This window comes from Macrobrachium nipponense, chromosome 15 (genome assembly GCF_015104395.2).
Source record: "Macrobrachium nipponense isolate FS-2020 chromosome 15, ASM1510439v2, whole genome shotgun sequence".
In the NCBI taxonomy this organism is placed as follows: Eukaryota; Metazoa; Arthropoda; class Malacostraca; order Decapoda; family Palaemonidae; genus Macrobrachium; species Macrobrachium nipponense.
Genome location: NC_087208.1, coordinates 5,095,211 through 5,121,082, shown reverse-complemented (window position 1 = coordinate 5,121,082; position 25,872 = coordinate 5,095,211). Strand labels below are relative to the sequence as shown.

The 25,872-nt window shown below is 43.8% G+C and overlaps 1 protein-coding gene across 2 annotated transcripts in view; it reads right to left on the bottom strand.

Moving 5' to 3' along the window:
- LOC135226980 (uncharacterized) overlaps positions 1-25,872 on the bottom strand; it is a 209,334-nt gene continuing 183,462 nt past the window's right edge. For both annotated transcript variants that reach the window (XM_064266693.1, XM_064266694.1), the window contains exon 5: positions 1-170. In XM_064266693.1, coding sequence (XP_064122763.1) covers positions 56-170 — 115 coding nt within the window. In that variant the 3' untranslated portion in view covers positions 1-55. The remainder of the gene's footprint in view (positions 171-25,872) is intronic.

Below are 25,872 nucleotides of genomic sequence, written 5' to 3'. Positions count from 1 at the left end.
TAGAAATTAACAATAATTTATTAGTAACTATGCACATCATTTACAGTTATTTCAACTATTCTTCATCAGAGTGAGATCCATCACTGTCTTCATCATCTGATATTGAATCATGTTCTTCCTTCATCATTCTGTAGAATACTTCATATTCAGGTTCTGTCAATCTTGCAATTCTGTAATACAAACATTTCATTTTAAAGATACATATCATAGTTTAAAAATTCTATACAAAGTAATCTCAACCTTAATAATAAATTAAGACTTTTCATCGTGACTCCTCCAATCCTATTTTACTAACATTCACAGTCTCTGTGTCCCCAGACAAAGTTTTCCGTCTTCCAAACCAAAGAGCATCCTTTAATGTCAAGCATGCACTGTCAAGATTCTCCATTAGGAACTAAGTACATACTCTTTATCACTGTTCTTGTGGCGGTAGTGCTGTCAACAGATATCAAGGGTTTCCCAAGCTTAATCTTTTTGGGAATCCTTATAGTGTTCAGTTCTCTTCCATTTCATAATAATCATTCATACATTTTCTCATTTTCATTGCTTATCATCCATCTCCCCAACAATTAATTTGTTCCTATTGGAAATCGATGTAAATTTTTGCTTTGTTCCTACACGTATACAAACCCTGTCTTTACATATGGGATTAACTTTTAGCACAAGCTGGAGCCGGCCATTTAACTAAAAGTAAGGTGGTTATTGGTAGTTGGCTACCAACGGTAAAGGTTGAAGCCCTACCATCCAGTTGGCACACATTCACTTTATCTTTTGGCCGCAGTCAGGCAGACATGTCTCTTCTGCTGCCTGCCATTTGACTTTTTAACTTTATTCTTTATTTCTTTTAGTTTAATTGAGATTTTTCCTATTTTAGAAATGCAAACCTTACAACGTGTCTACTCTTTTTACATTTTGTTTTAATCACTCCTTCTTGCTGTGTAGTTTTCCTACACAGTTATCTGAATAGTAGTTCTCTCGTTTTAGCCAACATGAGCATTTCTCTTTAATCTCTCTAGCCCCCAACTGTTTCTAATTTTAGATGCCTTCTCAAAATGAAATATCAAAGATCCTTGTTCTACATCTTTTCTTTGTTTATTCTGAAGTATTTTCTCTCTGAAAAAAGCAGTTTTGTTTTGCTTACACTATTATGTACTTGAAATGTTGTAATGTTTTAGTCTTTCAGATGTGGTGTCGTAATACATTTTATGAGAACTCTGCTTGCCTTTGAGCATGGAATCCCCTCCCTTCTCAAGGAAGGAAGTGGAGGTTGATGTTGCCAGACCCTTATAAAGAGTTTACTGGTTTCAGCAAGTTGTCTCCAAGACCATGCCTTCCCCGGGCATTCATCCTTGACTGTATGTCAGGTGTCAGTGCAACTCCTGCCTGGATCGTCTTCCCTTCCTTCCATTGTCTGTTAGGGCATGGACAAGCATTTCTTCACTTCCACAGAGTTCTAAGTGTACTTGTGCTTGCTCTTCCCTGCAAGTTTCCTTTTGATAACAGTTCTTGGTTGCTGTTTTCAGCAATCTCACCGCAGTTTTCTGGACATAATAGCCATGCAAAATATTTAGCATGGCTGTGTCATTGCTTCATGCTGTACAACTGAGGAGGAAAGAGGGGCCTGAGTAGGCAGAAGTAAGCTTTGCCTTGGCCACTATGTTGCATGACTGTGATGTTGCTGCAGTTTGCCAAACATCTTTAGCTGAAGCTTCACTCTCCAAGGAAGAAGTGCAGCTGTGCAGATGTTGTACAGGTGTCCTTTTTACAAATTTTACACAACCTAGAAACAACTATATACTTGGTTGTTTTCACCGATTTTGTTCATCTCCTCCTTAGGCTCTTTCCTGTCTATGGCTAGAGACTTGGAGCCTCTTAATTAGCCTGAGTGAGTGTCAAGTATGTGGAGGCTTCTTCATCCCTGCACTTTCCTGAAAATTTTCTCTCCAAAGAAGAATGAGAATGTCTGCGCTGACGTTGCATGACAGTGTCCCTTCTACAAATACTGCATGACCAAGATACAACTCTCTTCAATTGTTCTCTCTGATTTTGTCTCCTCCTTATGCTGTCCCGTCTGTGGACGCACACTTGACACCTCTTGTTTTTAGCCTAGGTGGATGTCAAGTATGTGGATGCTTCTTCATCACTACACATTCCTGTTTGGGAACGTTACTATAGCATGGCACATCTAGGTCCGGTCTCCCATCCATTCTCACGGGGAGGTTTGGAGAACAGGATAGCTCTTCTGAGAAGGTTTCCCTCCACTACGTTTGTATTACGACTTGTGTCAAATAAGTAGAGCATTTCAAATCGCGATGGATTGCTCTATAGCCTAAGGTGAATTGAAACATACTAACCAAATCGAAGTTCTATGCTACGACCCCCAGATTACTTCACTCATTCTAAGTAACATTAAAGACATTACACTGCGTTGTGTATATTAATGAGTATATAAATATTAACTTAATATTATTATGAATTATGAATGGTGAACTTGTTATTCCTAGTCTGAATTGCCCAAAATCAGCATTAGTATGGTTTCCTTCTTGTTATTCTCATCCAAAGAACATCAAAGGAAAATTCTCACCATTATTAGATAGACATATCCTCTAAAGGAATTTCCCGAAATGAACTTGAAGATAAGAACACTTAAGTTGTTTAGGCTCAGAAATCCTGATGACTTCTTGGAGATCATAGGACAACGTGTCGTCCGAGTGGCAACTTAACTATGACTGATTACATGAGTCATTCCCAGTACAACTGCACTGTACAAGGACTGTAACAAGACTGAATTCACGGTCGCGGCTGACCAAAAACAAACGTCCGACTATCAAATCAACAAACAACTGACAACCAATACTTAAGTACTATTACACACACACACTTACAAACTAATACAGGCAACCCCAGGTTACCAACAAAGGTTCCATTCCTGGGGCTTGACGGTAACCGAAAATCGTCACTAACTGAAATTCAAAAGTCTATGGGTGCCACAATCCACCTTACGGTGCCCTAGACTGGTTAACAATGCCTTAGACAGTGTCATGGCCAGATATTTTGCCTAATATGTAAAAACTTTAATGAAAATGTGGAATTTCATTTGCCTAATCATTTACTATGGTCTGCATGGTAGTTCTGCAAATTTTTAATGTCAGATTCGATGAACTTGCAGGTAAAGCTTGGCTTAGAATGAGAGAGAAAAAATGATATTGTCATGTTACAATAAAGTTTTATACATACTTACCTGACAGATATATACTTAGCTATAGACTCCGTCGTCTCCGACAGAATTTCAAATTTCGCGGCACACGCTACCGGTAGGTCAGGTGATCTACCGCCCTGCCCTGGGTGGCAGGACTAGGAACCATTCCCGTTTTCTAATCAGAATTCTTCTCTTCCACCTGTCTCCTGCGGGGAGGCTGGGTGGGCCATTAATCGTATATATCTGTCAGGTAAGTATGTATAAAACTTTATTGTAACATGACAATATCATTATACATTATAATTGTTGTTTAGAATTAAAAACAGTGATTTCTACAATAACCAAACCAAATCTGATAACAACATGTTTTACTTGCATTTCAGCCATTGTATGATAGTAAATAATTACCATAGTTTTATTACAAATGACGTTAAGTAGGACAGGACTGATATATTTATACAAAATATACAAAAAAAAAAAATTGTACTCCCCGACTAGCCATACATATCCTTGATCCCCTACCAGCAATGACACTATGCGCCCGTGCGACATCCGTGAGCTTGCTAATAGAAAACCAAGCACATATCTGACAAGAGGGTTTATGTACGATAAAATCAAAATATTTTAAGGATCAGTCTTTGCTCCAAGACCCAGCACTGTATCTGCTGATACAAATGGACCTAGAGAGAAGCACTTCTCATAGGTCACTCTCACATCCTTCAGATAATGAGATGCAAACACTGAATTGCACCTCCAATACGTAGTCTCAATGATATTTTTCAAGAGACATATTCTTTTGGAACGCCAAGGACGTTGCTACTGCTCTCACCTCATGGGTCTTAACCTTTAGAAGACCGAAGGATTCCTCCGAGCAGTTCTTGTGAGCGTCCGTAATTACGCTTCTCACAAAGAAAGCCAAGGCGTTCTTGGACATGAGTCTTTTGGGGTTCTTCACAGCACACCAAAGACCTTGTTGACAAGCTCCCATCTGTCTCTTCCTCTCTAAATAAAATTTAAGAGCTCTCACTGGACAGAGAGACCTCTCTGTCTCTCTGCCTACGAGGTTAGATAGACCTTTTACTTCAAAGCTTCTGGGCCAAGGTTTTGACGGTTTTCGTTCTTCGCCAGAAACATTGTCTGAAACGAACAGATGGCAGCATCTCCTTTGAACCCCACTGTGGAATCTAGAGCGTGCAATTCGCTCGTCCTCTTGGCTGTAGCGAGAGACAACAGGAATAAGCATTTCCTGGTGACGTCGCGGAAGGAAGCCAGATGTAAAGGCTCGAATTTATCCGATGAAAGGAATTTCAGGACCACGTCCAGATTCCAACTAGGTGTTCTAGGAGTTGCTGCTTTTGAGGTTTCAAAGGATCTAATTAGATCGTGTAGATCTTTGTTGTCTGCAATATCTAGCCCTCGATTTCTAAATACTGAAGACAGCATGCTTCTGTATCCCTTTATTGTTGAGACAGATAGGTGAGATTCCTCTCTCAGAAAGAGGAGGAAATCGGCAATATTCACTATAGAGGTACTGGAGGAGGACAGCTTCTGACTCTTACACCACCTCCTAAAGACTTCCCACTTCGATTGGTATACTCTTCTCGTCGAAGCTCTGCGGGCTCTAGCGATAGAGCCCGCAGCCTTGCGAGAAAAGCCCCTCGCTCTGACAAGTCTTTCGATAGTCGAAAGGCAGTCAGAGCGAGACCTGGGAGGTTGTGATGAAACCTCTCGAAGTGGGGTTGTCTGAGTAGATCTGGTCTGTTTGGAAGAGATCTGGGGAAGTCCACTATCCACTCCAGTACCTCCGTGAACCATTCCTGTGCTGGCCAAAATGGGGCTATTAGTGTCAACTTCGTGCTCTTTGAAGCTACGAACTTCCTGAGCACTTCCCCCAGGATCTTGAACGGGGGAAAGGCGTAGGCGTCCACCCACTCGACCAATACAGGAGAAACGCGTCTATTGCGAAGGCTCTCGGATCTTCCACTAGAGAGCAAAAGATCTCTACTCTTTTGGAGAGGAACGTCGCAAACAGGTCTATGTGAGGTCTCCCCCACAGGGACCAAAGACTTCGACACACTTCTTCGTGTAGAGTCCATTCTGTGGGAAGGACCTGATTCCTCCTGCTCAGTCTGTCCGCTCTCACATTCTTTATCCTTGTACAAACCTTGTGAGGAGAGTTATGCCTCTTTCTTCTGTCCAGGTTAACAGGTGTTTTGTTAACTGAAAGAGGGAGAAAGAGTGCGTGCCTCCCTGCTTGCATATGTAAGCCAGAGAGCCGTGGTGTTGTCCGAGTTTATCTGTATCACCCCGCCTCTGACTATCTCTTCGAAGAACTTTAAGGCTAGGTGTATGGCCACTAGTTCCTTGCAATTGATGTGCCAGGACACCTGTTCCTTTGTCCAGGTGCCTGACACCTCCCTTGCTCCTAGCGTCGAATATAACACTTGGTCTGGGTTCTGAAGGGCAAGCGATACGCCTTCGTTCTTTTGAAGAGGAAGGATCCACCATTCAAGTGATCTTTTATCTCTTGTGGAAGCGGGAAGATGTCCGAGAGTTGTCCCGTCTTCCAACTCCACACCCCTTTCAGGAAAAACTGAAGAGGGCGAAGGTGAAGCCTCCCCAGAGAGAAGAACTTTTCTAGTGAGGACAGGGTCCCTAACAGGCTCAGATAATCCCTCGCTGAACTGTTCTTTCTCTCTAAGAAGCTCGAGATTTTCGACAAACCTCGAGTGATTCTTTCTCGCGAAGGAAATACTCGAAAAACCCCGAGAATCCATCTGAATCCCCAGATAGACCAAGCTCTGGCGGGGGTGGGGATCAGCTGCGACTTCTCGAGGTTCACGAGTAATCCCAGCGATTCTATCATGTTTCTTGTTACTGATAAGTCCTCCAAGCACTGAATCTCCGACTTGGCCCTGATCAGCCAGTCGTCCAAGTAGAGGGAGATGTTTATTCCCTCTAAGTGAAGCCATCTTGCCACATTCGCCATCAGGTTGGTGAATACACGTACTTGCGGAGCTGTAGACAGACCGAAGCACAGAGCCCTGAATTGAAAAATCTTGTCTCCTATTACAAAACAAGATATTTCTTTGACAAATGGTGAATGGGAACGTGGAAATATGCATCTTGCAAGTCCAGAGAGAGACCATCCAATCTCCTGGACGAAGAGCCGACATTACTGAAGCGGCCGTTTCCATGCGGAACTTCTTTTTCTGAACAAAGCAATTCAGAGCGCTTACGTCCAGTACTGGTCTCCACCCCCCCGATGCCTTTGGTACTAGAAAAAGGAGATTGTAAAATCCCGGGGAGTGTGGATCCTGCACAAGTTCGATGGCCTCCTTTTCCCACATTTGTTCCACCATTTGAAGGAGAGTCTTTCTCATTACAGGGTCTCTGTACCTCGCTGACAGTTCCTGAGGCGTAGATGTTAGGGGAGGGCTGTCCTCGAAGGGGATTACGTATCCTTTCTTTAGGACCGACACTGACCAAGGGTCGGCTCCCCTTTTTGCCCACACTCCTGCAAAGTTCAGGAGTCTGGCGCCCACTGGTGCTTGAAGGAGCAACAAGTCATTTGGTTTCTTGAAAGGTCTAAAGGAAGACCTTCCTCTCTTGTCAGAGTTCTTCTTTCTGGCAGGGGGACGAGCCGCTGCACCTCCACGAAAGGGCTGCTGAGGAGGACGAGAGTCCTTCTTAATCGTCGACACTACGGGCCTCCTTTCTTGGACGTTTGTACTAGTAGGTCCTGTGTCGCCTTCTCAGTTAGCGAGCGAGATATATCCTTCACTAACTGAGAAGGAAACAGATGATCCGACAGAGGGGCGAACAATAAAGCAGTCCTCTGGCTCGGAGAAACCCCTTTTGATAATAGGGATCCATATACTGATCTCTTCTTCAGAAGACCAGCACCAAAAAGGGAAGCCACTTCTCCCGAACCGTCCTGTACTGCCTTGTCCATGCAAGACAGGACGCTATGGAGAATCTCTGGGTTTTTAAGAAACTCCGGATCTTTAGATTTGTTGGCCAGAACTCCGAGTGACCAATCCAGAAAGTTGAACACCTCTAGAGTGACAAAAGTCCCTTTAGAAAGTGGTTCAACTCCGAAGTGCTCCACGTCAATCTGACCGATCCTAGAGAGTGACGTATAGAGGCCTCCACTAAATTGGAAAAGTCCGCATCTGCCGAGGCAGGAAGAGAAAGACCCATAGTCTCTCCTGTCCCATACCAAATACCTCTCTTTCCATGGAGTTTGGAAGGAGGCATGCAGAATACAGTCTTTCCCAACTCTTTCTTCTTGTCCATCCAAGAATCTAAAGAATGGAGGGCCTTCTTCATAGAAATTGCAGGCTTCATTTCAGAAAGGCCGAAGATTTTGTCGTAGTCGAGCTCGAAAAGAGAGAACGAGGAGAAGGAGGAGCCGCCGGACTAAGAGAGTCTCCAAACTCTTGTAGCAATAATGAGGCTAAGACCTTATAATTCGATAGTCCCTCATTTGCAGGAGGTTCGTCATCAGACAAATCGTCTAAACCTCGATCAGACGAAGGAGAAAGCTCTCGTTTGGAGGGAGAGTCCTTCCAAGACCTCCTACGATCTGAAGGAGAGGAGCTTCTATTTGGAGAAGAGTCATAAATTCCAGGAATGAGTCCGACTCCTGCCTCCTGGCTCTTGACTCTTGCTCCTGACACCTGCCTCCTGGCTCCTGACTCCTGCCTCTTGACTCCTGGCTCCTGACTCCTGCCTCTTGCCTCCTGGCTCTTGCCTCCTGGCTCCTGCCTGGATGACTCCACACTCCTGGCTCTTGGCTCTTGCCTCCTGGTTGACTCCTCACTCCTGGCTCTTGGCTCCTGCCTCCTGGGTGACTCCTCACTCCTGGCCGGTGCCAGACGTCTGATCGGTTCATCCACGTTCGTACAGGAAGCCTCACCTCGAGTAGGAGCATCGATCCTGGCGGCAGATACCTCCATACGTCTGGAGGATCGTTTGATCGGAAGGGAAGAGTCTTTCCTTCTAGGAGGCTCCTTTGAAAGAACTCCTACAAAAGACGAAATCTGTTCTTGCATAGCCATCATGAACCTCTTCGTAACCTCCTCTTTATCCTCTTCGGGAGGAGGAGAAGGAGGAGGGGAGGAGTCCATAGCCTCCACCTCCTGACTCCTTCTCACTCTGGTTGAAAGAATGGCTCTTCTTGCCTTCTTAACTCCCGAAGGAGACTCCTCAGGGAAGTTTTCTGGGCTCGAATCAATCGTCGGAGCCTTCCAACTCCTCTTGAGTGGTCGAGATCGATCTGAATCCCTCCAATCACGTCTCGGAGATGAAGATCCCGACGACGAAAAACACTCACGCAGGACGCTTGCAATAGCGATCCTTGGCAGTCTGGGGTGTCACAGAAACCGCCGAAGGGACACCTGATCGGTGGGGATTCTCCACAACCTCCTTTCGGCTTTCGACATTCCTTCTCCTCTGGGCATGTGAGCTTGGAAGAGGTCTAGACCTAGGAGCGTTGCGGAGCCGACACCAGATGCCCCCTCCACTACACTGGGGACACTCCTATCACTGTCCACTGAAAAATCACTAGCCTTACCTTGTATGGCAGCCATTTTGTTTTCCATCAACTTGAAGGCTGCTTTAGATCCGCAAGTTCTTTCGCTGAATCTACAGGTTCTGCAATAGGAGAAGGGGCTGCAATGGAAGGAGAAGTAGCAATACTTACCCTTGGGGAAGATCCCAAGCTAGGAATTAGTTCAGATCTCGAACTACTTAAACTTCTATAAGAAGCCTTCCTCACTCTTTCTCTCTCTAACTTTTTCAAATAATTAGTTAGATTCTTCCATTCGTTCTCACTCAAATTCTCACATTCCTTGCAAGTATTAGTAAAAGAACATTCATACTCACATTCATACTCCCTGCAACCCTTGCATACAGTGTGAGGGTCTACTGAAGCTTTCGGCAACCTCACCTTACAGCCTACATTCACACAACGTCTCACAACCATTCCAGAGTCAGACATTTTTTAAAAAAAAATCCAAAATCAAGTCGTCCACAAAAGCGTATGCCAATCCAACAATCCAGATACGTCACCAAAAGTCGGTCAAGAAGATCAATTGCCGGTGAAAAAAGAAAAACCAATCGAGAGGAACCAACAACAATGTTGATGGCCCGGGCGACAGAAGAATTCTGATTAGAAAATGGGAATGGTTCCTAGTCCTGCCACCCAGGGCAGGGCGGTAGATCACCTGACCTACCGGTAGCGTGTGCCGCTAAATTTGAAATTCTGTCAGAGACGACGGAGTCTATAGCTAAGTATATATCTGGCAGGGAAGTTGAATGTATAAAAAGTCACCTTTTTCAGAATACTAACATTTTCTCCATCTCTTTATTCATCATATCTTCTAGTTAAGTTGATAAAGCAAAAGAGATTGATAAAAAGTATCATTAATAACATTATAATTGTTGTTTAGAATTAAAACAGTTGATTTTCTACAATAACCAAACCAAATCTGATAAACAAGTTTTACTTGCATTTCAGCCATTGTATGATAGTAAATAATTACCATAGTTTTATTACAAATGACGTTAAGTAGGACAGGACTGATATATTTATTTTTACATTATAGATTTGGAGAAAATACCAGCACGGAAATATAGTACTACTAAGCTTAAGCTGCATTTCTGGCTGAAGCTGAGAAAACAATGTTCAAACTGCAAATGACTATAAATTATTGTGCATCACATGGATGAAACTCAATTAGAAACAATAGTGGAGACAAAAATATTTTAATAAAAATTCTGGGCATGAAGGAAAGATTTTACTGTTGTTTTCACGCTGATAAAAGATAAATATGTAAAGCTCTTATTATGAGGAAATTGGGTAAAAATAGCAAAAGGAATCTGTTCATTTTTTCACATAAAAAAAATGCTTCCAGCACCACACCACCAATTAACAAAAAAAAAATAAATAAATAAATAAATCTAGTTCACAAGAAGACGTATGTAAGTCATATTTCAACTTGAAAACACTCCATACAACGAAACATAACTTTGTCCCCTGTACATAGAGTTTCTAGAGATTAATTTACGCTAAATAGAAGAAAGAAAATTTCTGAATTGAGTTAAATGCAGTGAAATAAACTTACCTACATCAGCTGGTTTTTCCAAACCAAAACATGATCGCAACGGCGCCAACTATTAAAAAAATCTAAATCTAGTTTCACAGTAAGAGGTATTCAAGTCATATTTCGACTTTAAAACATGTCATACAATGAAACATAGCCTTGTCCCATATAAGTAGAGTTTCAAACATCATATAATGAAACTAACCTTGTCCCATTTAAATAGAGATTCTAGGAATTAATATACACTAAATAGAAGCAAGAAATAGCTCTTGAATTGAGTTGAATGTGGCAAAATAAACTTACCTCCGTCAGCTGATTTTTTCGAACAAACATTATCGGTTTGTTAGTATTTTATAATACAATAGTAATAAGACAACATAAAGTATTATTATTAAAAGAGCTAAGCCACCAATAACCAGACAATGGTGCTATAAACCCTACAGAGGGTAAAAGCTAGTTATGAAACTGACATACCGGTAACTGGGGGCTGTTGTACATGAAATATCCAAACAATGCTTTTCCTAACTAAATACAAATAAAACAAAATGCAATATCCTTATTTCATACAATACCCATTTCCACTGCATGTAAATGAGAGAAAAATATACAAACTACATTACAACTTGTGACAAAGAACAATACAGTAGTACCTCGAGATACGAAAGGCTCAACTTACGAAAAATCCAAGTTACGAAAGCCAATGCGAAAAATTTTACTGCTCTACATACGAAAAGTTTTCAAGATACGAAAGGTTTCTGAAAGTCCGAGATTCGCCCCATAACAATTTGACGCTCGTGCCGCACGCCGCCATCTTAGTTATAGTAGACTCGCCACCATCCTCCTGCTCTCCCATTGGTTCCTGATGCTAGCCAAGCCATGAGATCCTTCTCTCTGATTGGCCAGCATTCCTCCCATCATTCATCTTCTATACGTACGTGTTGGCGTCCCTTAGCTTGGCCACTCCGCACCCGAAACTTTACCGTACGCAATTGGCATTCGTTCGCTCCAACGATTTCGTTTAGTAACGTAAATTCGTTAGTGATTTCGTTGCAGTACATATCATGTTGTGCGAAGACTGTATATTGTGTAACTTTACGTAAATTAACGTAGTCATGGGTCCCAAGAAAGTTGAAATTCACGGAAAGAAGCGCATGCTCTCTTTGGAGACAAAGATGGAGATCATAAAGAAGTACGAAGCTGGTATGCGATTGAGTGTGATCGCAAAGGAATACGGCCGTAATCCGTCAACAATAGGCACCATCCTTAAACAGAGGGATGCCATCAAAGCAACTACACCGTCGAAGGGCATCACTATTTTGTCCAGCAAGAGGAGCCATGTGCACGACGAGATGGAACGGCTGCTCCTCATCTGGATAAAAGACAAAGAAATCGCTGGCGATACAGTAACGGAGACGGCAATCACTCACAAGGCCAGTGCTATTTTCGGCGAATTTGATTGCGCAGGCGGAAGACGAGGGAGGGGAAGGGACTTCAACGCCAACCCCAGAGTTCAAGGCTTCGCATGGCTGGTTCAAGAAATTTCGTAAACGGACTGGCAGCCATTCGGTGGTGCGTCATGGGGAGGCTGCCAGCTCGGACACGAAAGCGGCCGAAGCCTTTAAAAAGACGTTCGACGAGATGATGACCAAGGAAGGCTACAGTTCTCAGCATGTCTTCAACTGTGATGAGACTGGCCTTTTTTGGAAAAAAATGCCTCGTCGGACATACATCACGGAGGAAGAGAAGAAGCTACCTGGGCATAAGCCTATGAAAGACAGGCTTACGCTTGCACTTTGTTCGAACGCCAGTGGGGATTGTAAGGTGAAGCCCCTACTGGTGTATCACTCCGAGACTCCTCGAGCCTTCAAGGCCCACAAAGTGTTGAAGGAGAAGCTTCCAGTGATGTGGAGGGCTAATGCAAAAGCCTGGGTAACGAGGCTTTTGTTCACCGAGTGGGTAAATCTGTGTTTCGGCCCGACTGTGAAGAGTTTTTTGCAAGAGAAGCGCCTCCCCCTGAAATGTCTCCTGGTGTTGGACAATGCCCCTCCCCACCCTCCTGGCCTCGAGGAAGATATCCTAGCGGAGTATTCCTTCGTTAAGATTCTTTTTCTTCCGCCCAACACCACCCCTCTCCTCCAGCCCATGGACCAGCAAGTGATAGCGAACTTTAAGAAGCTGTACACGAAACATCTTTTCAAGAGATGTTTCGACATCACCGATACCACAAACCTCACCTTGCGTCAATTTTGGAAGGAGCATTTCGACATCGTCATTTGCTTGGCAGGAGGTTTCGAGGTGAACCTTGAATTCCTCGTGGGCGAAGCTGGTGCTGCAGAGTCAGAAACAGTTTTGACGACCCCGAAAACTGTTTTTGGCCAAACCAGATCTTGACGAGATCGTTGCACTCGGCAAGTCCATGGGGCTGGTCGTCGACGAGGACGACATCAACAAACCTTCTCGAGGAGCACTAAGAGGAGCTTACGACGGATGACCTGAAGGAGTTGGAGGCCATGCAACTTAACGTCGTTCAAGAGGAGTTCTCTAGCAGCGGTGAGGAAGAGGAGGAGCCTATGACAACGGCAGAAATTAAGGATATTCTAGGCGCTTTTCATAAAGTGCAATTGTTTATCAAAAAAAGACACCCCGAAAAGGCTCACACAGGTCGTATTGCGCAGTTCAATGACGTTTGCCCGAGTCGTTTCAGAAACATTGTGAAAAGTAGGCAGAAGCAATCTTCCTTGGATCGTTATTTTTTAAAGAGGCCTTCAACAATAACAGGAGAAAGCAAAAAGGAAGAACCAAGTGATAAAAAACAGAAAGTTGAAAGCAAAAAGGAAGAACCTAGTGATAAAAAACAGAAAATTGAAAGCAAAAAGGAAGAACCAAGTGATGAAAAACAGAACGTTGAAAGCGGTGATGAAGTTGAAATTCTGTAAAAAAAAAAAAAAAAAAAAAAAAAAAACCTACGTAAAAGTAAAAAAAGTTAAAATAAAAAGAAAACCTTTTTTCTGGGCTCAGCTCGTGTCGGCCTATGAAAGTATCCTTAATATCATTCTTTCTAGGTAAAATTAGCCTAAAATTACCAGAGAAAAACAAATTAAGAAAATGTCAGTAAAACTTACTCGCTCACTCTTAAAAAGAAGTGTCGGTATGATATAGGGGCGAGTGTGGAACACTACCACGAGACAAACACCAATTAGAACTTCCCTATCAGAATCCCCCCAAGAGAGAGCTGATACCAACGGGCGATGCAGCCCCTACTACTACCTACTAGAGGACAGCCACGGACAGCAGCGCCCCTAGCGGTCTTACCTAATTTTTAGCACCAGCGACAAGTCGCCATTTTCTTGTGCTTGTGTTTTCTTGGATTTATTCGTACTTATCTACGATGGAACGCTCAGCAATTGCCACGGCTAAGTTAAGTAACTCATAAGTAACATTTTACCGTATTTTTATCTTCCGGGTACCAGTATTTTCCTCTTAATAGGTCATATACGGTTCCCCGGTTGTCTCGTGGCGGCCATGCCGCCTCGTAAGAATTCCCGGTCCTCCATACTGGGACTTCTTATACTTATGGGCTTACTTTATCACATTCATTGTTTTACATCGAGTTTTAGCTAGTTCAGCCCTCCTACCATTCTCTTAGCTTGGTATTTAGGGCTATTATTATTTCTGGCCCAGCATCCCGGCTCTTGCTCTACATCGGCTATCGCTGGCTCCGAGTAGGCTCCTGTTTCTTGGAACAGTCTGCCTCCTCCTGGGCTTCTTTCTCTTTTACTAAAAGTGTCTCTTCCACCTTTCGATGTATTTTTATTATTATTTAGGGTGTTAGGCTAGCCTAGGTGCTTGTTCCATGTATTGGTACAGCTTGGTTCACGTGGCCCTACCACGGTTGTGTTGCTCGCGGCCTAGGCCACTTGCGGTCACGTGTTCCATAGCACCTTACCCTGCCCCTTCCCTCCCTCTCTGATATAGGGAGGAGCTGGGGGATCCCTTGGTTGTTATGACAACCTCATCGCCTTCTCTCACACTCTCGGAGGTGACCAGGGGGTCCCCCCAGCGGGGGGTATAGGGCGACCACTATGAGGTACCGGGTCTCCATGCGGGTAGTTTGGTTGGTGAGGCGGGGAGGAGTGGCCATCCCTCCCCCTTTTCTCGCTCCCCCGCCGTGTTTCGCCGGGACCTTCCTCCCTCCCTCCCCAGTTGCTCAGCTACCTCACGATACGTAAGGAGCCTTCCGTCGCAGCCGGGGCACCTTTGGTTATAGTTTATTGGCTCCGCTAGCGGGCAGGGTGGGCTCTACGAGTGGTCGGTTGCTTGCCTACTATATCCTTATATCTCTCCCCCGCTATCGGAAGGGAGCTTACCCTTACCTACGCACTCTTCTAGTAGACGGGCGGAGAGAAGTTGTTTTATTTTTGTTATTTTAAGGATATACCCTAATTATAAGTTATTTTACAATGAATTGTGTGTTATTATATTATTATTATTTCAACCATCCCCGCCATTCTCCGTCGTGGTTTCCATTACCACCACTCCTAGTTGGTTGATTCTTGTGCTTCCGCCATTGGCGGAGCCATAGCCTATCTTCCAACCTGGTTACCACACGTATTTTGGCAGGGGCTACTGGTTTTATCTAACTTTATCGCTCCGGCACCAGCGGAGCATATGTTAGGCTGTAAGTGTTTACTTGGTACTCATGTACTTTTTCACTTACAGGCTACCAACTGCCAGGTCCCAGCCTGCAACGCGACGCTCTATGACCCCTGTGGACATGACGAGTGCAGGTCTCACGCCCCGTGTGCCACATCGTTCAACGAGACGATCGTCTGGCACCCCGAAGCCTGCGCTATATGCTACGACCTGGTCGGTCAGCTGGGGGATGGGGTAAGTCCATTATAGGCTTACTTATGATTTTACTAACAACTTCTAGTCGTAAGTTTGTTAACCCCGTTCCACAATTGGCAGTTAATCTCACCTTTCTTTCAGGCTAGCGGTGTGAGGGAAGTCGCCCTCGCCACCCTGAAAGCGTGGGTGGGCGGCTTTGGAAAAAACGCCGCCAAGGGCCAGCCCTACATTTTGGATAGGAAGCTGGCCATCCAGATCTTCCCCGCGGGCAAGTCGACGGGTTACGTCGACCCCTTGTCCGCTGCCCCACTGATTGCCTCCATCCAGCAAGACCTCCAGCAATCGTTTGGGGTCGTAGCCTCCCAGGAGTCGGTTCCGGACGTCGCTGCCCTGGACCTGAACCTTGAGCCAATGGCGGTAGTTAGCGAGGATTTGTTGGTTGAGGTAGGTTTGTCGGGCGCCCAAGGTCTTTCCTTGGGCGCTCCTGGATCTTCTCCTGTCCCCTCTTCTTCCGCTTCTTTCCAAGGCTTTGCGGGATCCGAGATCCCTATTCGCCCTCCCGCTCTCTCTGTACCTCCTAAGGAGAAGGGAAAGAGAGAACCGAAGACCTTGTCTAAGTCGACTTCTAGGAAGTCGTCTTCGTCTTCTTCGGTTAGGAAGTCGTCGACTTCCTATGCCGATGCGGTGAAGGCAAAGCCGGGCTCTTCCCAGTCGAAGAGCTCCAGAAGCAAGGCTTCGAAGGAGAAGGCTCGCGCTACCACCGAGCCACTGCCTTCTCCCGCCTCCGCTGCCTCCTCTCCGGCTATGCCGGCAGGGGTGGCAAGCACCAGCACCTGCGTTCCCTCTACTGTCTCACCAGGAGTGATGGAACAGGTGGGGGTGCTAGTAGGTTCCCAAATCTCTGCATTGGGTACGCGTTTCGAGCAGATGTTCGCGCAATTATCGAACAGTCTGTCTCAAACTGGACAGTCAATCCAGGACCTCTCTAATAGAATGAGAGAGAATGAGGACCGAGTGGCTGGGCTAGCTCAGGCTCCTCCCCCAGTCTCCCCTGCATCTAGCACGGGGATTCTTCAACTTCCACCTTATGACTCCTTGCCAGCTTTCTCTATGGAGAACCCATGGAGAGTAGCTGCCTACGCTCCATTTAAGGACGGGATGATTTCTATCCCGGAGTTTGGTACTCGAAGGATTGAGGACTTCGAGTTCTACCCTCCGGGTCTGACGCAGCCTTTCATCGGGTATGCTAGGCTGACGCCAACGGCTCTCACGAGAGAAGACAAAATCTCGAAGGAGTCAGTGCTTTACAGTAGAGATCACGCCCAGCGGGAATGGGTTCACTGCCTTGAGGACTGGGAGTGTACTAACACTAGACTCCAGGCCTACAAGAGTCCCTTCACTATTTTCGCGACGGAAGAGGAGGTCTCTCTTCCGTTCGCCACGAAATTGGTGGAGAAGGCTCTTCAGGCAGTCCTCAAGGATGAGCCCATTCCACAATTGAGGGAGTCGGAGTCTACTTCTCCACTCTTCCCCGCCTTCGGAGAGTTGTGGGAAAACCTGCCAGCTACATTCACGCTGGGTAAACTCAAGCCGGACTGCGCCATGGACCAGTTCGGTGAGAAATTACCTAGGCTGCCGGACTCCCTAATCCAGGCAGAGTTCGATGCGCGAACTAGGTTTGGCAGGTCCCTCAACTCTCTCATCGTTACAGAAATGGCTGCTCTTTCCTACGCTACGGAACCGCTGTTCAAGATTTTGGCAAAATCTCAGTTTCAGACGGTTCTGTCGGACGCTTTTGACTTCTTCCAGGCCAGGAGGAACTGCCGGAAGCATGTCCTACAAGAGTGCACAATCAGGCATGAGCCTAATAGACTCTTGGCTGCGAGCATGTGGGGAGCGGATCTCTTCCCAGAGTCCGCAGTGAACGAGGTCCACCACGAAGCTGCTAGACTCAACCAGAGCCTTAGAGCTAGGTGGGGTATTTCCTCTAAGAGGAAACAGGAATCCGTTCCCACTGCTGGCAAGAAACCAAAGAAGGCTGGTAAGAGGTTCCAGCCTTATAAAAAACTCCAACATCAGCAGCAATTTGTGCAGGCAGTCCCAGTTACCCAACAGGGACAACCTTCCACATCTAAACAGAACCAACCTTTCCTCCTGGTGCCCCACCCAGCAATCTCAACCATCCACTTCCTACGCTATCATCGACGGCCTTTAACCCTGCTTATGAGGCTCAAGGCTACTCTCAAACCGAGAGGTAGGGCGAGAGGTTACTTTCGTCAGCGTGGCGCAGGAAAGAGGCACGAGGAATAGGCAGTTCAGAGGAGGGCGTGGTGGCCAACCCGCCCCATCAGCAATGAGGCTCCCAGGTAGATGAGGCTGTTCCTCTTCCGCCACAGGTGGGGGTTCAGCAATTGGGCACAGAGCATAGTGTCCAAAGGATTAGGCTGGAGTTGGATCAAAGATCCCCCTCCAATCAAATCATTTCATCAGGTACCGTCAAAGGAATTGATAGATTACGCGGAAGAACTCCTTCAGAAAGGAGCTATTGCGAGAGTCAAACATCTAAAATTTCAAGGGCGCTTATTCAGCGTGCCAAAGAAAGGCTCAACAAAAGAAGGGTAATCTTAGACTTGTCAAAGCTAAACTCTTTCATTCGCTGCGACAAGTTCAAGATGCTTACCCTCTCGCAAGTAAGGACCCTACTTCCGCGTGGAGCCGTCACATGCTCCATCGATCTTACAGACGCATACTATCATATCCCTATAGCCAGGCACTTCCGCCCATTCCTAGGATTCAGGCTAGGAAATCAGACATTCTCATTCAAAGTGATGCCCTTCGGTCTGAATGTAGCCCCCAGGGTATTCACAAAGATAGCAGAAGTGGTTGTACAACAATTGAGAGCTCAGGGAATCATGGTAGCGGCATACCTCGACGATTGGTTGATCTGGGCACCAACAGTCGAGGAATGTCTCGAAGCTACCAAAAGGTAGTTCACTTTCTGGAACATCTGGGGTTCCAGATAAACAAAACGAAATCCAGACTTACTCCGGAATCTCATTTTCAGTGGCTAGGAATCCAATGGGATTTGTCTTCCCACAATCTATCAATTCCAGTGGCCAAACGGAAGGAAATAGCAAAATCTGTCAGGCAATTCCTCAAATGCAAACAGACGTCAAGAAGAAACCAGGAGAGAATCCTAGGGTCTCTTCAGTTTGCTTCGGTAACAGATATCCTTCTGAAAGCAAGCTGAAAGATATAAATCGAATTTGGCGGTCAAGAGCAAACTCCAAATATCGAGACAAGGTTGTCAGTAGTAATTCCACAGATCCTCCGCAACCAACTACGGCCTTGGTCAAAGTAAAGAACTTAGCCAAGAAGGTACCCCTTCAATATCCCCTCCCAGTGTTAACCATTCACAACTGATGCTCCCTGTCCGGGTGGGGGGATACTCTCAGTTCAAACAGGTTCAGGGGGACTTGGTCAGTTCAATTTCGCCAGCTCCATAAACGTGTTGGAAGCAATGGCAGTATTTCTTACTCTGAAGAGACTGCTTCCCCCGAAGAAGTCTCATCTAAGGCTAGTTTTGGACAGTGCAGTGGTAGTTCATTGCATCAACAGAGGAGGGTCCAAATCCAAGCATGTGAACCATGTCATGATAGCCATCTTTGCATTAGCAAACAAACACAAATGGCATCTGTCTGCCACTCACCTGGCAGGAGTAAGAAATGTGATAGCAGACGCCCTGTCCCGGTCAGTTCCTCTGGAATCAGAGTGGTCTCTGGACATCGGGTCATTCCAGTGGGTAAGCCGGAGAGTCCCAGGTCTCCAAGTGGATCTCTTCGCCTCACAAGCGAACCACAAGCTCCCTTGCTATGTGGCCCCCAACCTGGACCCTCTGGCTTATGCCACGGACGCCCTGTCGTTAGATTGGAATCAGTGGAGGAGGATTTATATTTTTCCTCCAGTGAATCTTCTCTTGAAAGTCCTAGACAAAACTAAGGTCTTTCAAAGGGATAGTAGCTCTGATTGCACCGGACCTGGCCCAAGAGCAACTGGTATCCTCTTCTTTTGGAATTTGGGTCTCCGACCTCAACGGATCCCCAATCCCAAACTGTCACAATCAGTACAAATGAGGACTGTGTTCGCTTCCTCAAGAACTCTCCAGACCCTAACTTTATGGACTTCATGAAGTTTGCGGCTAATAAAGATGCTGACATTGATCCACAGAACATTCTCTTCCTAGAAATCAGATAAGAGGGAGTCAACCATTAGACAATATGACTCAGCTGTTAAAAAATTAGCATCTTTCTTGAGAGAATCGAACACCACAACCATGACAGTTAATTTGGCTATATCCTTTTTCAGATCCTTGTTTGAAAAAGGTTTAGCAGCTAGCACGATTACCACTCACAAATCGGCTTTGAAGAAAATCTTTCAAGTAGGTTTTCAGATAGATTTGACTGAATCTTATTTCACATCTATCCCTAAAGCCTGTGCTAGACTTAGACCTTCTCAGAGGCCTACTACAGTTTCATGGTTCTTAAATGATGTCCTCAAACTAGCTTCAGATACTGACAACTCATCTTGTACGTTCATAATGCTCCTGAGGAAGACATTATTCTTATTAAGCCTAGCCTCAGGAGCTAGAATTTCAGAACTGTCGGCTCTATCCAGGGATGCGGGTCATGTGGAATTCCTCCCATCAGGAGAAGTTCTACTTGCTCCGGATCGTAGCTTTTTAGCCAAAAATGAAGATCCTCTTGCAAGGTGGGCTCCTTGGAAGGTTATCCCACTTCCACAGGATCCTTCTCTCTGCCCAGTATCAACTCTTTTAGAGCCTTTCTATCTCGTACTTCTTCTAGATCCTCAGGTGCTCTCTTTATGAGAGAAAAAGGTGGTACTTTATCAGTTAAAGGCATTAGACAGCAAATCCTTTACTTCATTAAACAAGCCAACCCTGAGTCATTCCCAAAAGCACATGATATCAGGGGAGTAGCCACCTCAATTAATTATTTCCAACATATGAACTTTGAGGATCTTAGGAAGTATACTGGATGGAATCCCCGACAGTCTTTAAACGGCATTATTTTTAAAGTCCCCTTGGGAATCTTTAAAGTTTTTTTCAGCAGTAGCAGCGGGAAACATAGTTTTCCCCTGATACGTTTAGTAGTTGTAGTATTGATCCAGGTCTCCTTTCTACCTACTTCAACCAACATGCCTCAACCTATCGTCAGGCTACTCAACATCATAGCCTTAGCCGTTGTATCATATAGTGGATTGTCCCTTATTTTTTTTGCTAGGGACAACCACTTTTGTACTGATATGTACTTCAGTGTACCTACCCTTATTTTTATGCTAGGGTAGGACACAATATGTTTGTATATTCACCATTTTGTGTTTCTGATGAACTTCAGTCACAATGTGTTTGTATATATTTTGAATAATTATATTAATGATGGATTTCAGTGTACCTACCCTTATTTTTCTGCTAGGGTAGGACACATGTATGTATATATTTTGTAATTATGTGTTCTAGTTAAGTAAATCCCAAATTTGCCTTATTTTACATGCATCTCTGTAATTTTATTTATTTACCATTTAAGTACTTTAAATTACTAACATTCTATTATTTTACTGTTATAATAAGTTAGTTTAAGTGCTTAATTTGTATGCTGTAATTGATTTACTTATATATATCCATCATTTTAAACTGTTTTTCATTGTTTCCTTTTCCATCTTGTCTGTTTCTCTGGTACTCTTTCATAGGCCGACACGAGCTGAGCCCAGAAAAAAGGATTTTGACGAAGGAAAAATCTATTTCTGGGTGATTGGCTCGTGTCGCCCTATGAAACCCCCCCTTTTTTATGGTTTGTTTTCCCCCCCTTGCAGGACAAGATGTATTTACTGTTTTTAATTAAGGATTATGGACCGCTAAGGGGCGCTGCTGTCCGTGGCGTCCTCTTAGTAGTAGTAGTAGGGGCTGCATCGCCCGTTGGTATCAGCTCTCTCTTGGGGGGATTCTGATAGGGAAGTTCTAATTGGTGTTTGTCTCGTGGTAGTGTTCCACACTCGCCCCTATATCATACCGACACTTCTTTTTAAGAGTGAGCGAGTCAGTTTTACTGACATTTTCTTAATTTTGTTTTTCTCTGGTAATTTTAGGCTAATTTTACCTAGAAAGAATGATATTAAGGATACTTTCATAGGGCGACACGAGCCAATCACCCAGAAATAGATTTTCCTTCGTCAAAATCCCTTTTTTACGTTAATTTCTAGATTTTTGTAAGTTAAGTGTTACAGTTTTGTTAAGGTGTTTCGTAAATTTTAGTTTTATAGTTTTCCTTAAATTTTTTATGTGTTTTGGTAAAGTTAAGTGTACGTACGTACGTACGTTTTCTGCCATTTGTCCTCCTCCTCCTCTGCTGCCACTATCGGAGATACCCTCACTCGAAAGGTAAGCTTCCACATTTTACGTTACAGTAATAATATTTTTTGTACACTAATATACACTTTATTTACAGGTTTTGGATTTTTATTCTTAATTTAGGTATTGAATGGTCAAAACTGTTGAAGTATTTCATTGTTTATAGGTCAATTTAGCTTTATTATGAAATTTAATGGGGTGTTTTTGGAGGGCTTGGAACGGATTAGCCATTTTACATGTAAAATGTGTTCCAAGATACGAAAAACTCATTATACGTAGGCCGCCTCGGAACGGATTAATTTCGTATCTCGAGGTACCACTGTATCTCGTCGAAGTTTTGATATACTCCCCCACAAGAAAAACTTGTCTACATTATTTACAATAGTCCTGTTCTTATTATTGCCTTCCTGACTTCTGCAGCTTTCTGACCAGTCTTTCTGCTCTTGCCGGTGCTTGGCTGAATATCTTCTTCTGCAAGATCAATTTTTCAATATCTCCTGCCACAACTCAAGGGGATTTAAGTTAATTACAGGTCTCATGATGCGGCAGGATCACATGCTCAAAAAACAAGCGGGCAAAATCCCCCCCTACATAAACTTAACCAATCCAGCTGCCAAAGTCACCCTCAATCACACTTTCCTCTTTACACTACTGAATACACGCAGGACGATTGACCTACCTACACACAGAACAAAAAAACACAAACATGTACTCGCCCAACTCCAGATATTCCAGGCTATGCTGTGCAGTCTGCTGGTCAAGGTTACTGAGACACCACCAACAACAAAGAAAAACAACCACAACCCAAGAACCACAACCCCACAACTCAACAACAACAACACATCAACCAAGGACCACAACCCAACAGCACAACACAACTCTCAAGGACCACAACCCCACAACTCAACAACAAACAAGGAACACAACCACAACAAAAGACCACTGCAAAAACAATCACCAACACAAAAAAACAGCAAAACAACAAGCCAACACACACCCACTAACAACACCAAGAAATCACAACAGCTCACCAACAACAACCCTCAACCACAACAACTCACATATAACTCAACAGGAACTCATAATGACAACAAACCCAACAACGCTAAACCAAACAATACCAAACTCAACAACAAATCAATAATACACAATAACTGACTATCAATGCCTTCACAGACCGCTGACACTATTGACTATCACAGATTCTGCCTCAAGACTCACTCAAAACTCTGATCTTGACAACTTACTCCAGCTGCACCAGCAGACAACCCAGAACTCGCCAACAGCCAATTCCATCATTAACCAACCATCCATCCACCAATTACGCCCTCTCTCTCTCTCTCTCTCTCTCTCTCTCTCTCTCCCCCCTCCCTTCCTCTCTCCTCTCGTCTCTCTCCCTCTCTCCTCTCTCTTCTCTCTCTCTCTCTCTCTCAAGGACGTTGTCAAATGGAACTCCCATAAATCCTCCATAATGAGCTGGCTATGAGCCCATTCTTAGAACAGCCACTCTTGGAACCTTGTCTTGCCCCATATGTAACTTTCACTTGCTCCTTGGCCCCTCATCCTGGATCAAGAGATATGCATCTTTCCTACTCGATGGGTCTCTTAGCATTGTTAAATGCTCTCTCTCCAATCTTTTTCACAGGTTGTCGCACAACCTCGACAACTTGGACAGATATGTACGGGAATCTTTTCTCGGTAACTCTCTGTCCATAGGTAAGGTCACCAGAGATCTCTTCCCAATTTACTACTTCTCTTGAGAAGAACAGAACTTTCTTCCAAGAACCAAGTGGTTAGAGGTTAAAATATTCTGATGCTGCTACAAATGTGGTGGCATTGTCACTCCACAGGAGTGCTGGGAAACCTCTTCTGCAGTGGATCTTTATAAAACCATGCTGCAGTAGAATTTTCTAAAACTCATGAGGAACGAGTCACAGGACTGGTTATCAACTAGTTCCACATGTATGCCTTTGGTTATCAGGCATGTAAATAGGATGATATGAGCCTTCTTAGTGCCCTGTCCATTTCCCTTAACCCATAATGCACTGGTCTAGTCCATACCTGTGATATTAAAAGGTTGCTTACACTGCACCTTGAACTCAAGTAATGGATAAATCATATTTGGTTTTTACGGCCCTCCCTGCGTTCTCCTACAAATAACAGCAGTAGTGTAATATACTCTTAGTTACCTAGTTGCCTGATCTGTGGGATCCAGAACTCTTGCATGACACTCGCCACAGTTGCATTTACACCCATATGAGTATTATCATTATGATGTTCTTTAATAATTACCTGAGTAACATAGCAACTTTGGCAATACAGTGTACCCCTTATTCACGGGGGATGAGTACCAGACCCCCACAAGAAAAGCTAGAATCCGCAAATAGTTAGAAACCCCTCTAAAAATGCTTGTAACTGCCTTTTCTGATAGTTCAAACAAGAAAAACCCTCTAAAAATGTTTATAACTGAATATTATAATAGTTTTATCACAAAAAATGCATTTAGTAATGAAAATTATATGAAAATACAGTACTAATCTGTGAGTATTTCTCAATGAAAAATACTTCAAACAGGCTAATTTCCTGCAAATAATGGGTAGATATGGTCCAAAGAGAAATCGTCGATTAGATGAGTCTGCGAATCTCAAGAATGCGAATACAGGGGGTCCATTGTAGCATTGGAAATTTAGCAGCTTCTCGGGTAACTGCACAAGTTCTATTCTACCCTTACACTTTATTAACCCAGTGTCCAGGTACAGATTCAACTGGTGTACAAGAGCTAGTTTTGGTTTTCTTACCTTCATCAAACCCTGGTATTCCTCTTTGCAAAATTCTTTTTGCATGAGGACAATAGTCTCAATCTTTGCCTCTAGGAGTTCTTCCAAGGTCAAATCACCAGGTACTTTCACATTGGTTGAACTCTTACAATTATTCAAAAACTGTAGGATCCATGCTGTGGTCCTATAGACCTTTTTGACCTTGCTGAATCTTAACCAATTCAGCAAGTGAGTATAACACCATTCAGGTTGTCCCTTGCATTTTTGACCAAAATTTTCTCTTCCCTAGCCTGTACAAGTGATTCACCCACCCATAACCTATCTATTGGATAAGACAAATCTTTTAACCAAGGGGTCCCTTCCACCAGAAGGAACTATCCGAGATAATTTCTGTCCTTTTCCCACATGTCAACCAGTCACTGGGAATATCATCTGTAGGCACATAAGACAAGCCTGCCTCTGAAATTGAAGAGTTTATTTCCTGTAATCTATTTTTCACAAATAGAGGTAGAAAAATTTTTGATACTAGCTGACTTAGGGAACTTTACTGTGAATAGTTAGATGAAGAAAGAGAATATGAAAGGTGGTACAGTAAAAGGAACGAAAGTGGTTGCACCTAGGTGCTGAAGGCACGCTGCAAAGAACCTTAAGTAATGCTTACAGTGCACCGCATGAGGTCCACTGACAGCACTACCCCCTTACAGAGCATTGAGATAGGAGGACTGAAATTGTTTTAACGAGAGACTGTATTGGTCATTCCTGATTGACACACAGCTTTATGCTTGAAGGAACTGATTCTCCAGTCTGTGTTTGTTCTGACTGCCTGATGACAGTTGAACATAATTCTGGTTTCTTGTCCAATATATGGTGATGCCCACAGGAAATTTGGTCTTTCAGGGAAACTAACTTGCTTATATTTTAGGATATGATGAGGATGTCAATAACCTTGTAAAATTCTTATAAGAGATTGATATATATTACAAAATTTAACTTTAATTTTACCTATCACCTAATGCATACAAGTGTATGCAGTTACACTTTTATTTGTATTTTAATATAAAAATAATTTTTAAAATATTTGTACTTTTTTTTTTTTTAAATATGATTTTTAATTTGTCATTCCATTAAGGTTATCATCACCTTCATTTACATTTCATTAATCATTAGGTTACTGTATTTATTTCATTCCACTACGGTGCTGAATGACCAAATAGGTCCCAGTGCTTGGTCTCATATTGCATCCATCCACCACCTATTCACAGATTTTTCTATGGAACATACATATACATTATTTGAAATTTGCCTATTTGCGGTGTTTTTCATAGAGAAATATTCACTAATTACTGCATTTTCATATTTTTGTGATTAAATGCATATTTTGTGATACAACTTAAAATACTCAGGTTGGTGAACGGCAATCTGGTTTTATGGCGCTTGTCTAGTGCCATAAAATCGGCTATTTATGGTGCCATAAGACGCCAAGTTCTTGTTATCGGCGCCACAAGATGCCAATAA